Raw genomic sequence first — 15,340 nt, forward strand, 5'->3', positions numbered from 1 at the left:
TCCCTTATTGCTTTACTCTTTTAGGGAGAATAATGTTTGTGACATAAATTCAGTTCATGGCTTGTTTGCCACAGGAACAATAGAGGTAAGCATACATTGACTTTATTTTTTTAAATGTTTGTTTGACGTTTGATAATGACCAAAGTTTTGTTTAAAGACACAGTTGCTTGTTTCTTAAGAGTGGGGTGGTCATGAAGCAACAAGCCACCGATTTGCTTTTTGCAAGGACCATTAGTATTGTTACACACAAAGACATAGCTGTTTCTTTGCTGTAGACTGTGCCCGATTACACGTCTGATTGGCACGTGTTGACATTGACCATCAGGAGCTAGCTGCAAAGTCGCTGCTGAATCACTGGCCTAGGAAAGCAGTGTGATGGCCAGTCCTATTCTTAACAGGAGGCAATATGTCACGGAGTCTTAGCTCTCTGCTGCTTAATAGTTTTATGACTGAATTACTTCCCCTGAGGCTTAGTTTCCTCTTTGGTAAAATGGAAATAATCATACCTACCTTGCCAACTTCATAGAGGTACTAGTGAGAATCACATGAAACAACCTACATGAAAACAAGCTGTAAAGGCACATAGGATCATTTTTTGTACATCCTGTTGAGTAGCATTTAATAAATACACATTTTACTTTTAAACTGCAATACCTTTGAATCAGTGTCCTTCATACTTGTCAAGAATTTTTCTAGCTTTTATAATACTTTTTTAAATTACAATAATGCTAAACACTCATAGCTTTAAAAAAAGCAAATATGTCAGAAGAGTATTATTAAAAAAGTGTCCTCTCACACATTCCAGTCACCAGGTCCTGCCTCCCAGAGGTAACTCTGTTAATAGTTCACAGTATTATCCCATGGGTTTTTTCTGTGTATATGCAGATATGCATATGTATTAGTAGTATTTTTTTTTTAGTTTTTTACAAAATTGAAATTATACAGTGGTTCTCCATTTGCTCTTTTTTTTAATGTAACAGTGAGAAGTACATCTTTATACATTGCTATTTATGATTACTTAAAATGCTAAACTAATTTCTAAAAACTGATGATAAGTTAGGATTCCATTATTGGAATGCACTATAAGTTATTCAAGTAATCCCACATGGATGAAATTTAGGTCTCTACTCAGGATTTGAAATGGGACACATGGGATTGATTTAATGGAACTCTGTAAAGCTGTGTTAATATGTTACAATACTATTAGGCTTAAATCAGGCCAGTCGAAGCAATCTCTTGGTAACTATTCTTGAGATTACCGATGGGGAGTTTTAAAATAGTTTTTATATAGACTCCTTATAAAACATTCTAGGCTAGATACCAGGAAACGTGCTTGTAAGAGAAGTTATGTATTTAGAGCAGGCTGTTCTCAACAGCTGTTTTAAAACCAGTCCCGAGACATGTTGGGGGTGGGGAGTCCCCTTCCAGCCCAAAGACTGAGGTTCCTGAAATTCCCTGGTTATTGGGGGGTCTTGAAATTTGATATGCACAGTCAGACTTTAAAATCATTTTTACATTAATTTTGACATTATATGGTGGATTTTGATATTTCTGTGACTGTTACTATAATAGTACTTACTGTTGTCAAAATCAGGCTGTGAGGGTTTGGGTTTTTGTGCTTTTTGAAGTACATAAAAGTATAGGCTTTAGCAATAGAAATACTCAAATTTAGGTCACAGAAAATCAGTATGGTTAAAAAAACCATTTTGTATTTACTCTGTATGTGCATACCCATTTTTTGTTTTTGAAATGTGATTTTTCTTTCTTATGTCCATAAAGTCTATTAACTCATTTTGAGAAGACATAGAAGACGAGGTCATTTGTAATTAGCCGATGCATGATTCATAAGACTTCTCTTCCTTTATCTTTGTAACAGATACATTTGTAATAATTTTAAATGATTACTGAGATCCAGCTTTCTAAGTCTACCCAAGATTTGTTTTTAAGATGGTTAATATAATAAGCAGTTTTTAAAAGTCTTTGTGTTTGTTTTTCATTATTACAAAATCAAACAATACAGAAGAGTAAAAGCAAGTGTAGTCCCGTCTGCCCTACTTCATTCCTGTTTCCTTAGGAAAACGATGCTAATAATTTCTTCTTTGTTCACTCAAAGGTTTTTCTGTCTTTGTACAGGCATTTTTTGAAAAAGACAGTGATACTATTTTTTAAAATAAACTGCCCTTTTATGGAGTAGATTGTGGACCTATTTCTAATCCATATAGTCTGTCATTCTTTTTCATGACTGTATTGTGTTCTGTTAAACAGATTATGTTCTTGCTCCGTTGCTCTATAGCTTGCAGTTCTGTTCTCATTTTTTAGCTTTCTTTTCCCCCAGTTTTTTATTCTTAAAAAATTCACACCTTCTGAATAGTTGAAAACATAGTTCACTAATATACATTTTGCACATTTGCTTTCTTTTTCTATAAAAATTGTGTGTATATAAAATAATCTTTTTGAACCATTTGAAGCATTTGAAATGTTATAGACATGACATTTTAGCACTAAATACTTCTGAAATGTTTTTCTTAAAAGCAAGGACTTTTTCTATAAAATCATAGCACATTATCATTCCTAAGAAGTTTAACATTGATAGACTAATATTACATGTTAAATATTGAACATTGATGCAATAATAGTTACGTATTTAAATTTCCCCAGTTATACCAAAAAGTCTTTTGTAGTGCCTCCTGCCTCCACCACCAATCAGACCAATGTCCAATTCAGGATCATGCGTTGCATTTTGTATCTTTCTTCTTAACCAGTTTTTTTCTTTTTTTAAAAAATTTTAAGATAAATTCAGCTCGTGGTAAAATACTAAATAGTACTAAAAAAGGCATAAGGTAAAAAGTTAAATTCCTCTTCCTCATGAGGTAATCAGTGTTAATAAGGCTTTGTTTAGTGTTTGTCAAAAAATATCCTAGCAGCAGCTCTTACCTGTAATTGCTGCATTTTGGTTTAGGGCCGAGTGGAGTGCTGGGACCCAAGAACGCGACACCGAGTTGGCCTCCTTGACTGTGCGCTGAGTAGCGTCCCAGCAGATGCCGAGTAAGTGGAAAGTAATTTGCAGTTTAGATATTCATCAGTTTCTGAATTAAACAAATATATCAGTAGTAAATTAAAGTCAATTGCAAAAGGGTGAAATTCTTAAGATTTGTATCTGAGGTTGTAGTTTTTGTGATTATTTTATGTAAAAACCGCTTCCATGTAATAACTCACTAAGGGGGTAAGCCAGATAGATTCCTTTCTAGAGTACTACATAGAATGCCTTATTTAGTACTATATAGAATGCCTTATTTAGTTGCCATGGAATTTTATTAAAACAAATATACTGCAGGAATTTACATTTCAGTTCTGTAGGATCTAGTGACAGATCCAGGAGTCTACCACTCCAAACAACAGAAAGATGTGCTTTGAATTCTTAAGGTGGAGGAAAGCAAGTGTTTTTGATATTTCTTGTTGTTTGCCAATTCCTACATTTAAAACAATTAGAAAAGTAATACATACTTGGAGGATGAAAACCTCTAAAAGCTTGAGTTAAATAAAAATCTAGACCCCTGTCCTTTCCCCACTCACCAGTGTAGTTACTGTTGCACTGTTTGGTACATATGTTTTCAGACATGTTTCTATGCTCATAGAAACACATATGCAGACTTACCACCGTCTTGGTCAGAACCTTGTCGTGGGATTATTTGCTGTAATCAGTTGAGGAACACCCTTTCTCTGGGCTTTCGGTATTCATAGTAATAAGATTTTACTAGCATTTACTCATCTCAGTTGGTCAGACATTTATCTGTATTTGTATCCTATAGGAGGTGGAGTGTTTGATGGGCGGGGCTACAGAGCAGCTATGAACCCTCTGAATTACTACAGAATTTTGTGTGATTTGCATTTTTCTAGGGGGAGAGAGGAATTCATACAGTTCTTTCTTTTGAAAAGTCAGCCTATGTAATGCATGCTTAACCTAGAAAAAAAAGAGTCACTCAGTTGGGAAGACATCTCTGTCTAATATATAAATTTTTCCCTATGTGAAAAGTAGAGAAAAAATTTATTTTTTTCATCTTTCAATTATGACATTCAAAGCGAATATAGGGGATTTTTATTGAAGTAATACTAGTAGTAACTTCATTAGTCATGGTATGGAATATAGTGTATTAAAGAATTTTAAAGGAAAAATCCACTCATTCTACATTTGTTTTGGTTTTAGAATTAGACATTTTTATTGTGAAATATAGTACACATAACAGAAAACCTCAAAACATGAAGGTACAGACTACTGAAATATGAACCTCTGCATTTGTTAATCAAATAAACCAATGGAAAATGCTCCTCAGTGTTTCATCATATTGGCATGAAAGAAAACAAATCAGGAAGCTATTTATTTTTAGAAAGTAGAAAATCAATTACTAGTCAAAGATAATTACCCATTCCCTAGGAAGCAGAGAGGCTAATTTTCTTACTCTTAAACATATCTGTGAATTGGAAGAAACAGACTTGGATTCTAGTACAAGTGCTGTTATTTACTTTTTCATCTTGAGAAAAGCATTTAAGGAAACAGACCAGCAGGAGTTATTTGCAGTATGTCTTAAGGCTGTTTCTACTTTAAGTTTAATGACTGAAATAGAAATAATATTATAGAAAATTTAAGGGATGGATGTGAAAACACAATTAATTGTGGTCCTTAGAAACATGGGAGTTTTGATTGTTTTTTTAAAAAAAATGGAATATTGATTCACAAACATTTTTTAGCGGCCTCTTTTGTCCTTGGGGGTAAGGTGTTTTTCAGCTGTCACACTGAAGGTTATTTTATGTAAAAATAAATTTGTTATTTTGTAAAACTGATTTATACTTAATATAAGAAGATACAACCCAGTTTCAAAAATACATAAAAGAAACCTAAAATGACCTCTGCATACAATTGGGCAGGTTTTAAGTAACTAGGCCTCTCTTGGTACATGAGGAATGTTTATCATTTTTTACTATTATACATCCATTTACCATTCCTTGATTGTTTCCTGAGAAAAAATATCAAGAGTCTGAATTTTTGGGTTAAACACCATCCATATTTTTAAGGCTTTTGGTACCTATTGCTAGATTGCCAGACAGAAAAGGTAGCATCTCTACCCGCATGACAGAGTGTGTGTTCCCCTGCCCTCTGTATCCCAACATCCATCACATGTTAATAGTACTAAAATGTCAGAAAGAGGTGAGGACATCAATTAAATACCACGTGGCAGAAATAATAGCTAACAGGCGCAAAGCTCAGAGAGGACACCAGTACTTTCTGTTGGCTAGATAGAGCCCTAAGGTCTTTACATATTTTAACTTAAAGCTACAGCAGCCACCTTTGGTGTAGGTACTGCGACTGCATTTGTTTTACAGATGAGGAAATAGTGACCAATGGCATACATAAGCCTCTAAGAAGTATGTTGCAGACACCTATTTATTTTTAGGGAAAGATGTTCCTAATGTTCTGTTAAGTGGAAAAGCAAACCATAAAGAAGATCAGCATATGGAGTTTTATCACATTTTCATAAGAAAAACAACAAACGTGTGTATATTCAAAGGCAAAAAATCTGAGTGTGTCCAAAATGTTAAAAGTGGTTCAGCAGGCTGATTCAGTTTCAGGTGATTTTTCATACTTAAAATTTTGTGCTTAGTTTAATCTTTGCCTACACAAACAGTATAAGCTATTACCTCTGTTATTTGACTGAGGTGGAGTTCTGGAAGGTGGAGTCACTATGATAAGAAGAGATACATGCATATATTGGAGAGGAGAGGACAGGCTATCATTATTTGCAGATGATATGATTGTCTGCCTGAGAAATTCAGTAGAATCAAGTAGAAAACCATAAGAACTAACTAATATGAGAGTTAATTATTTGGTTACAAAACAAATGGGCAAATCAATGGCTTTGATACTAACTGGCAATATCCAGTCAGAAAGATAAAGTGGTAAACATTTCTCAGTTATAACAACCAGAAAATACTGAGAAATAAACTTAATAAATACATATCTGAAGGAAATCACATTTTATAAGAAAAAAAAAGCTTGAATAAGTGAAGAAAAGTAGTGTACTGCACTGAAAAATGATAGAGTTCATTTGGAAGAGTAAATGACTAAAAATCATGTGCAGGAGGTTCCACCTGATGCATCAGTGTAGTTACTGGCTGAGGCTTTAGGTGGCAGGAGAGACTTGAGGATGTTAACAGTCGGCCTGGATGGGACGTAGGGCCTGGTCCACGGACACACAGACGATAGGTGTTGAAATCAGTCTTGTCCACTCTGTCTGTTGTCTTGCACCCTTCAACATTGCTTTTGGTGTCGATACTTTTGGTGGCTGAGTGAGAAGCATAGTCTGGGTTCACAGCCATAACCGTTCATCATTCTGTCTTTGTACTTGTAGAAGTTCTAGAGCCCCCCTTAGGGATTAGTCTTTTGTTTGAACTTGACATAGCTAACTTTAAAAATGTAAATGGGGGGGAAAATGGAAATGGGTATACCCATACCTGAATATAAAATTGTTTCCTCTTAAGCAAAAAGGGATGTTACCTTATCTTTATCCTTGGCTAACTAAAAGGAAATATATGGCATACTGATCCTTTTCAATTGATTTTATATTTTCAGAAATTCTTATTTGTAGCTTCTTTCAGAATATTTATTATAGTTTTTGAGGAAAATAAATCTACAGATTTTTTAAAGTATATTACTTTTTAAAAGTAGATTTACTTTATATATGTAAAGCTTATTTTTTATCTTGATGAAGAAAATTTGGATGCAATTACCTTTTAAACAGAAACCTAGAAATATGATTTCTCCCCATTAGAATTGAAGATTAATGATGAATTCGTTACTTGGAGGGAGGTTTGTCCATATATGCATGGAACATGAATATTTTGCTTTTCAGGATAAACAGTTTACCAACAATCTCTGCTTTGAAGTTTAATGGTGCCTTAACCATGGCAGTTGGAACATCTACAGGGCAGGTAAATACGGTTTTGGAAACTTCACTTAATTAGTATTTCAGAGGTGTGTATGTATCATGGGAAACATCCATATACCTTTGTACTGTGGGGGTGGGAAAGGAGGCATTGCTGTTTTGGCCACGGTGGAGGGGGCACTCCAGAATCCTGTATTGTGTTAGTACCTTGAGAAATTATGATTTGGATCTTAATGGTTGTTCTGAGAGGCTCTCAGTCTAGAGTTAACAGCAGCATTCTCTGGACTGTGTTTTAGAAGAATGTTTCCAGAGAGTGTGTAAAAGAGTTCTGTGGTCAAAAAAGGGGAATTCTGTTGGATTCCTACTCTTAGAAATGCACAGTATACTTAAATATATATTGAAGGCTGTGAGAATTCCTGTAGACAAGATATGTGTTTAATAAGTGTTTATAAAATTTGTTTGTTCAAAGAACCTTTTTTTCATGTAGTACCATTAACCAAACCCCGCGGAGTGAGCGCTCAGCGGAACATACCTTAGCAATGCTGGTCTGAGGAGGGCAAATGAAAGAGCTCCGGAGGCTTAATTTCATCTTTCTTTCTGCTTTCCTTCAAGGCAGAACCCACATACTTGTTAATTTTGCTGTTCCCCAGAGCAGGTCCAAGACTGTTTCCAGTAGTCAGTACCTCTGTCATCACGGTCTAGAGACAGTCTGTCATCGGGACCCTTGCCACCACCATCTGTCTGCCTTGTACTCCCAGGACTGTCTGCATTATGCCTTTCATTCTGGTTTCTATCCACTTACTGGGAGAGTGCCTGGTGGATAGTAGGCCCTCTGTATGTATTTGTTGAATTAACAAATGACACACATTCTGATGGCCTTCCTTTTGTTTCTTAGTATAGCTTAGTGGTTATACTAAGATAACTCAATCTTAGCGTGCCTAAAAATTACTCCTAGGGTTCAATTTATAAAACCATGTATTTTAGGGTGATTTAAAAGATTTTTCTAGAGTATTTTTGCTGGCTGACTTCAGAATCTTTGTACCATAAGTAGTAAAGGTGTTCACTGTGTTTATAAAAAGGTAATGAAACAAATGGCAGCCTTTATTCTAAATTTTCAGTGTTTCTTTTTGAGATAAAATATTTAGTTCGTTTAAATAGAAATAACTTGTTTTGTTTCTCTTAGGTCTTACTATATGATCTTCGATCTGATAAGCCATTGCTAGTTAAGGATCACCAGTATGGACTGCCCATTAAGTCAGTTCATTTCCAGGATTCATTAGATTTGATTTTGTCTGCAGATTCTCGAATTATCAAAATGTGGAATAAGAACTCAGTACGTATGTTTTATTGAAATTACTTACCTATTTGTGTATTTTCCTAGTGTTTCTTTCTGTTGCCTTTTTGAATTATGTGGGTACTTGAGAAAGAGGTACTAAGTACCCATTTGGGAGCTCAGTGGAAGTCATTTGCTTCAAGATGCGTAACGCTCATACTTAGAGGAAGCAGGCAAGATTGCTTCCTGCTGTAGAAAAGTGTTCCTGATTTGCCCGCCGGCTTGCCTTCCTTCTCGTCCAGGTGGGCAGAGGGTAAACCAGGGTTTGAGAACGGTGATCCCTGGGAAACCCCGAGCTGCTGAAGCTCACGCCTGTTGCATACTGTAGGGTAGTTTTATGAGCTGCAGATTCTTTCCATGTCGGCACCGTTGTGCATCTCAGTACTTTCTCCCCATCTCACACAATTAGATTTTAGAAAGAGACCTTTACTGTAATGTCTTACAGCGTTTTTCTTAATTTCTTTAAAAAATTTTTTTCTTAAGAATATTTGATGTTCTGTCCCCTCAACTCCAAGTGTCATTTAAAAAGTAACAAGATTCTATATTGCTGGTTTTAGTCGCCTTCTCTTCTCCATTTTTCATTTTAAAAGCTAAGTATTTTGAGACAGTAGTAAAAGGTTGGTTCGTCAACTGAATGGGCAGAACTTCCTTCATTGCTTTTAAGGTTTCTTTGTGCATTTAATTGATTACAAACTTACCATCTTAGTTAGAAAGTGTCACTTTTTAAAAAAAATGCATTTTTGAGATGAACAAGGTGGAGGGTCCCGTGGCCTCAGCATCGGTTGCCAAAAGGGAGGCATCAGCCCTTCCCGTGGGCGCTGCCTGTGCTGAGGACAGCGGTGCCTCATCACACATGGGCTCCCTACCAGACTCCTGGCTGCATGGACCATTACTTTGTGTTGAATTCTCATTTCATTGCTCTCACAGTACTGACCTTTACTTATCTTACCTTTTTTCCCTCTGGATCTGTTGTGGAAACTCAAGAGTTATCCCCGAGGGGTGTTCTGCCACTCATGCCCTATTACCTTCACAGCCCCTGTGACTGTTGAGGAGAAGAGAAGGGTTTCCAGTTTTTCTCACTTCTTAGGAGAATCACTGATTATTGCCCGGAAATCACTATGCTGCTTGCATTTGTTGGCTTTGAATTGGGAGGGTCTGGAGGGCTTTCTTAGGAAGATTCAGTTGTGTCTTAGGCCAGAATTTTCTCTGCTCCTTTTTTAATAATCCTAACTAATTACTTTAAAACAAAATTTTTAATGCTACAAGTGCAGGCATTTTATATTTTCTAATTCATGCAATACTGGTAAAGCAGAAGTTAGCCTTCGCCTGGCTTCCATCCTACCTAAAGGTAATGACTCCTCCCAGAACTTTAAACTGCTACCATTTTCCATTCTGTGGATTTCTGTGAACTGTGGTGCCTTTTCTGTTTTGTTCCATGCTATTATAGTCCCTTTTTCCCCCTTTCTTTTTTCTTCCTTCTTTCCTTTCTCAGTGGCAACTTTAGATGAAGGAAGGTAGCTGTGAATTTCACTGGTTGTCTGGAATTAGAACTGGGCCACTGTTCTTCATTCAGCGTGAAATAGCCAGCGTCCCTGGGTTCTGACTGCACCCCGCTCGCTTTGCCGGTGGGAGCCTCTAAGTAAGGGCTTAATGCACCCAAGAGCTGCAGACATTTTCATTATTGTTCTTGAAATCGTGGTTGTGCAGTTCGTGCAGTGTCTCATTCCGGCTCTGTCGTGACGACCGCATCTGCCCTCTCGGCCGGCATTCCCGTGGCTCGGTTTTCCTGGACTTGCTGTCCTTGTTGATCTCCCTCATCACTTTCTTCCCCCATCTTCCTGTCTCCTTTTTTCTTTACTTTCCTTCCTTTACTTTTTTTTTAAATTAGCACACTTTCCCCACATTTAAAATAAAAATGTTTGGGCCTTAGCTGTGTAATGACTAACACAGTTGTTCGTAGGATTTGGTAAGTCATTGTATATCCAGTATCTTATTTGACCCTCCCAAACCCTGTGCTGTAGGCATGCAGACAGTGTCTCCGTGTCACCACATGGACCAGCGTCCTTCTTTGAGTACAAGTTTAACTAGGATGTATTTTCCAGATTATAAAAAGTTTTTAAAGTTGATGTGCAACTTTATTTCAAACTTTACCCTTTTCTGTTGTGTAGATGTTATCTTTAAAACTTTGTATTTATTTTCTTGGCTCCATCACCTCTCCCCACTGGGCCTCAGTTTCTTCATTTCCAAAATGAGAGCATTTGATAAATTGATAAAATTAATTTGCTAAGATTTTTTAAACTTAAATTCTGTGATTTCAATTAGGTAATTGCATTTCTTTACTTAGTAGTGTGTGGTTGTAGTTATGTTTCCAGTTTCTTTATGTGACATTGACAAAAGTTATCTTTCTTTAACTATTTTAATAATTTTTTGCTTATTACTCTTTTAGGGAAAAATATTTACTTCCTTGGAGCCGGAACATGACATTAATGATGTCTGCCTCTATCCTAACTCAGGTATGCAGTATGTGGCAATGGGTTATTCAGTAAGGCAGAGCTAAGCTATGCTTTATTGGGCTTAAAGCTCATTTTATTTCTTAAGACAGGGTTTGTCTTGGTCAGGACAATTCTTAGATACTGTATTGAATCAAGAGCAGGAAGTGGTAGGGATGATTCAGAAAATGGCACTCTCAGTGACTCAGTCCTCAGCCAGCCTAGCTATTAGTAGAAACTGGTAGCTGTATTTAGGTAGCTGGCAGGTGAGATGCTATTTTAGTGTGCTCCTTAGCTGTTTTATGTGATTAGTAATAGTGTGTGGAAATAGAGGCTAGGGTTTGGAGAAGCCATGGGTTTGGGTATACTCTATGTTGTGTGCTGGTTAGCAAACTCCATGTCAGATTTCAAGACTTAGCAGTACCTTCAAGGCCAGTCTGGAACACTTTTGGGTGGGACATAAGAGAAAAAGAGAACAGTTCCCACTCTCAAGCAGTATCTGTCTGGAGGACAGACAGATACAGGTATTTTTGATAGAGGGATAGAAGGGACAGCAGAAAGAGTTCTGTTATGTGTGTACAAACAGCACACAGACCACATGTTAGGGAGGCTGCAGCCAAAGCAAGTAGAGGAGGTCATCAGTAAGGCTGGTGTTGCGTAGAGTTTGGAGTGGTCAGTGAGATTTGATAGGTGGGGTTGGGAGGTGAGGGGATGCGTGCCAGGGAACAGTGCAGGAAGAGCAGGCCTGGAGGGCAGGACACAGTGCGGTGCCGTAGGCTCCGGGGGGCTTGTTCGGGGAAGGGAGGAGGCTCCCTGCTGGAGCCGGGGTGGCTCTGGGAGGGATGGAGTGGGACGTACGTGGTGGAGGTCCAGGCATGACATGTGAATGTTTTGGGCTCTGTGGTCAGGCTGTGCTCTCAGAAGGCAGTTGTGTCCATCATGTAAAGGGTAAATTGGTTTTGAACTAAAATGAGTGGGAAGTGATACTCTGAGCTGAGATTGGGAGCACGAGAGAGAGCAGATTTGGAGAGAAGGATGTTTTCTTTTTGAACAGTTGAATAGTGGGAGGTGATGGAACAGTGGCAGTGTCTGGCAGAGGGTTTCAAACCTGGTTGCCCGTCAGTAGCCCCTGGGAAGCTCTTTAAAAAGCACAGATCATGTGGTCCTATCCCAGGTGTACTCAGAGTGCCCAGTGGGGGGGGGGGGCAGAAATATGTATTTTAATGCTCTTCCAAGTGACTGTGAAGCCCAGCCCTGACCCACAGCCTTGCATTGGGAGCCATGTCCAGTGTGTATTAGAAAGCGTGGCCTTGAGATGAGCAGATCTCGGGTAAAAATTTCTAAGGCCTGTAACTGGAGGTTATCCCAGCAGAAGCAGGAGGGAATGAGATCAGTGATGGGGAAGTATGGGGAGACAGGAAGAGGGCAGGACCTCAGTTCATCTAGAGGGAGAATGAGGAGAAGGAAGAGCCAGCTGAAAAACACATTAGGAATGAACAGAATGACAGGAAAAGATCCAACAATTCTTAAAGCAGAAGAGAAGCTAAGAGAAGCCATTCAGAGGGCACTGCTTGGCAAGTATTAGGTCCTGTCGCAGTTAAGACAGAAAGGAGAGAACTCAAGAGTTACTAGATGCTTCTTTGCTGTCAGTCTAAGTTATGTCATTAATCTCTTTATAATCCTGTGTAGTGAGGGCACACACATTTGTCTTTTCTGTCTTTCTTAGATCTTAGGTGAGAAAAATTAGGTAATTTTCCTGGGGTTAGTCGCCCAGCAGGGGTTTGGCAGAGCCTCGGTCAGAGCCAGCCTTTACTGACCCTGGAGCCCCTGCTCTTTCTGGTCACATGCTCCTCTCCCCAGAAAGATGAGAAACTCGGGTTCTTTGTGATGAGCTTTTTCATCTGTGATAGTTGAGAGAGTTTTACTAGGATTGTGTGGGGTGAGTTCAGGAATTCCTTGCAAATGGGAAAGCTGGGGTCCCCAGGGTGTATTGAATGGTCTAAAATGCTCTGGGCTACGTATAAAGATGAGTGCAACCAGGTGGACTTGACCTTGGAACAGGAGTAATGAGCAGGTTAGCTGGATGGACGGAGGGAGTTTGAAGGGTGGCAGATAGTGATAAGAGAAAGAAGTGCTTGACCTGTGCTGTCCACTTTGGTAGCCAGCAGCTGTCTATCTGGCCATTGCAAACTTGCAGTGTGACTGACCTGAGTTGAGTTGTGCTCTAAGTATAAAATATACACCAAAGTTCAGACACCATACCAAAAAAGAATGTGAAGTAAATCATTAATTTTTTATATTGATTACATATTGAAATAAAAATATTTTGTACTTACACTGGGTTAATAAAATATATTAAAATTAATTTTATCTGTTTCTTTTTATTACTTTTAAATGTGTCTACTAGACGATTTTAAGTCACATGTGGCTTGCATGCTCTTTCTGTTCAACATCTCGATTTGGAACTCTTTAGCAGGTGAGGGCACCGATGTGGTGCAGGGTGTAAAAGTCACTGCAGGCCTGGCGGTACTTCCCTTAGCCAAGAGCAGCGCTGATCTTGTAGAGGAGAGATGTCCTTCTAGGGGAGTACCGTTACCCTACTGATAAAAGGCATCCCCGAGTATCAATCACATCCAGTCCATGCACATTTCCCTCATTGTCCCTTAAATGCCTTTTGTAGCCCAATTTTTTGAACCAGCATATAATCAAAGTTGTGTGTTACATTTAATTATTATGTGTCTTTAGTTTGTTTTGATCACAATAGTCCACCTATCTTTTTCTTCTCCACAACACAGACTGTTCCAAGATCAGGTTGATAGTCTCATAGACTGTCCCCCTTTCTGGATTTATGTGAAGATTTTTCATCATCTCATCTAACTGGCTCCTCCAGCCCTTATATTTTCTAAAATAGAAGTTAAATCTAATGGCTTGATGCACTTGAGGTTAAATATTCTGGACAAGAGCACAGCCGAGTTCTCCACCATTAGGTCGCATCCCGCAGTCATCCGCCTGCCAGTGAGGAGGAGGGTGGGCACTGTTAGGCTGACCACCAGATCTCCTCATTGCAAAGTACACTTTCATGATAGGTAAAAATTTTAACAGTGATGTTTTGGACAGAGGATGGACTTTACTGTTGGCTTTACAGATGGCTTGTAAGAGGTTAATCAGACACAAAACCAGCCTGGTAATTCATTCCAGGAGATCGCAAGCACAGCGAGACAAGTCCTCAGCCGCATCTGGGGTTTGGATCTGAGCAGGGCTGATTCATACGCTTTGCTCTCTTTCCTTTGCTTTACCACTCTTCCCTGTCGCACTGCTCTTTATGTTCTGTGCTTAATCATTCTGAGTGTAATCATAATTTAGAAAACCTAAAACATTCTTCTTTTTTTATCTTCTCACTTACTCATTTTGGAGTAATTAAAGCCGAATCACAATTACTGTTTTGTAATGTTTTTCTAATGCTGAGACTGCTCAGAACATTGAGAAATGGTTCTGCCTTCCTGGCTCCTGTGTGCTGCTCGTGTTGCTCACTCCGCTGTCTCTTCATGTCTCTGCACGGGGCGAGCAGCTGCTCTGCAGCCCAGGAGCTGGGGCACAGCACGGCTTGTGCCTTTGGTGGGCATCAGTTTCACACATGTGTCCGAGCCCCACCACAGCCCTGGGGAGTCAGGATTACTGGTTTCAAAAGCACTGGTAGAAAAGAAAATGGACTTTCAACTCAGAAAGTCCTAATTCAGGTTTAACAGTTATGTAAATTACCCAAGGCCAGATTCCTCACCTGCATTCCAGGCTACTGGAGACCATCCGTACTGGTAAACGTAGGGCAGCCTTTCATTCTCTGTCAGTATCCTCTCAATACATAGAAAAGCATTCATCTGTGAACATTCAGGTCATCTGTATATCTTTGGAGCCCTGAATGGTGAAATCACGTGCTCCATACTTACGTCAGAAGCTGAATCCATGGGAAGGAATGTGCTGGGCTTTCCTTCCGCAGGGGTCTGCCCTCCGGTTGCCCGCCCTGAGCCGTCCAGGCCATCACCCATTCCACGGGTTTTAGTGCACTGCTTCTCAAGTGTATCTGAAAGATCAGCGTTTTGTTTTCTCTTTGTTTTTAAATTTCTAATCCATCACAGACTGATGCTTTTGTAATAAGAATCAACTGCTAGAGAAGGGATCATACTTTTGGGGGGTCACTGAAATATCGATGTTCTGTGCATTTATGAATTCCTCCTTTTGATCGCCATGCTTATCTCCCGGCCTGGGGTGGGTCTGCAGCCTGGCCATGGGAGCCCACATTGAGCGGTACAGCAGAGGGCCCTGTTTCTAGTTCGAACCTTGAGCACTGGTGAGCCCTTGAGCCCCTGAAGTACACGCAGATGAGACCGAGATGCGGGCATTTCCGGGGAGGGCACTGTGGTTCCATCTCACGCTGTCACCATGTATTGTGCTCTGCAGGCCTCTCAGACTGGAGGTGGTTTCTTGCGACTCTAGGTGCTATTGATCTTTTCCTTCTCTTTTAAAATTCATATTTTTATTGTTAAGACCACAATAAACATCAATATAAAGGAAACTTAAAGGAA

The 15,340-nt window shown here is 39.0% G+C and overlaps 1 protein-coding gene across 1 annotated transcript in view; it reads left to right on the plus strand.

The window, feature by feature from the left end:
• Window positions 1-15,340, plus strand: part of NOL10 (nucleolar protein 10) — an 86,316-nt gene that overhangs the window by 12,244 nt on the left and 58,732 nt on the right. The window contains exons 8-12 of the mRNA XM_073216576.1: window positions 25-85; window positions 2,960-3,045; window positions 6,906-6,984; window positions 8,122-8,271; window positions 10,718-10,784. Of these exons, the coding sequence (XP_073072677.1) occupies window positions 25-85; window positions 2,960-3,045; window positions 6,906-6,984; window positions 8,122-8,271; window positions 10,718-10,784 (443 nt within the window). The remainder of the gene's footprint in view (window positions 1-24; window positions 86-2,959; window positions 3,046-6,905; window positions 6,985-8,121; window positions 8,272-10,717; window positions 10,785-15,340) is intronic.

This window comes from Manis javanica, chromosome 1 (genome assembly GCF_040802235.1).
Source record: "Manis javanica isolate MJ-LG chromosome 1, MJ_LKY, whole genome shotgun sequence".
In the NCBI taxonomy this organism is placed as follows: Eukaryota; Metazoa; Chordata; class Mammalia; order Pholidota; family Manidae; genus Manis; species Manis javanica.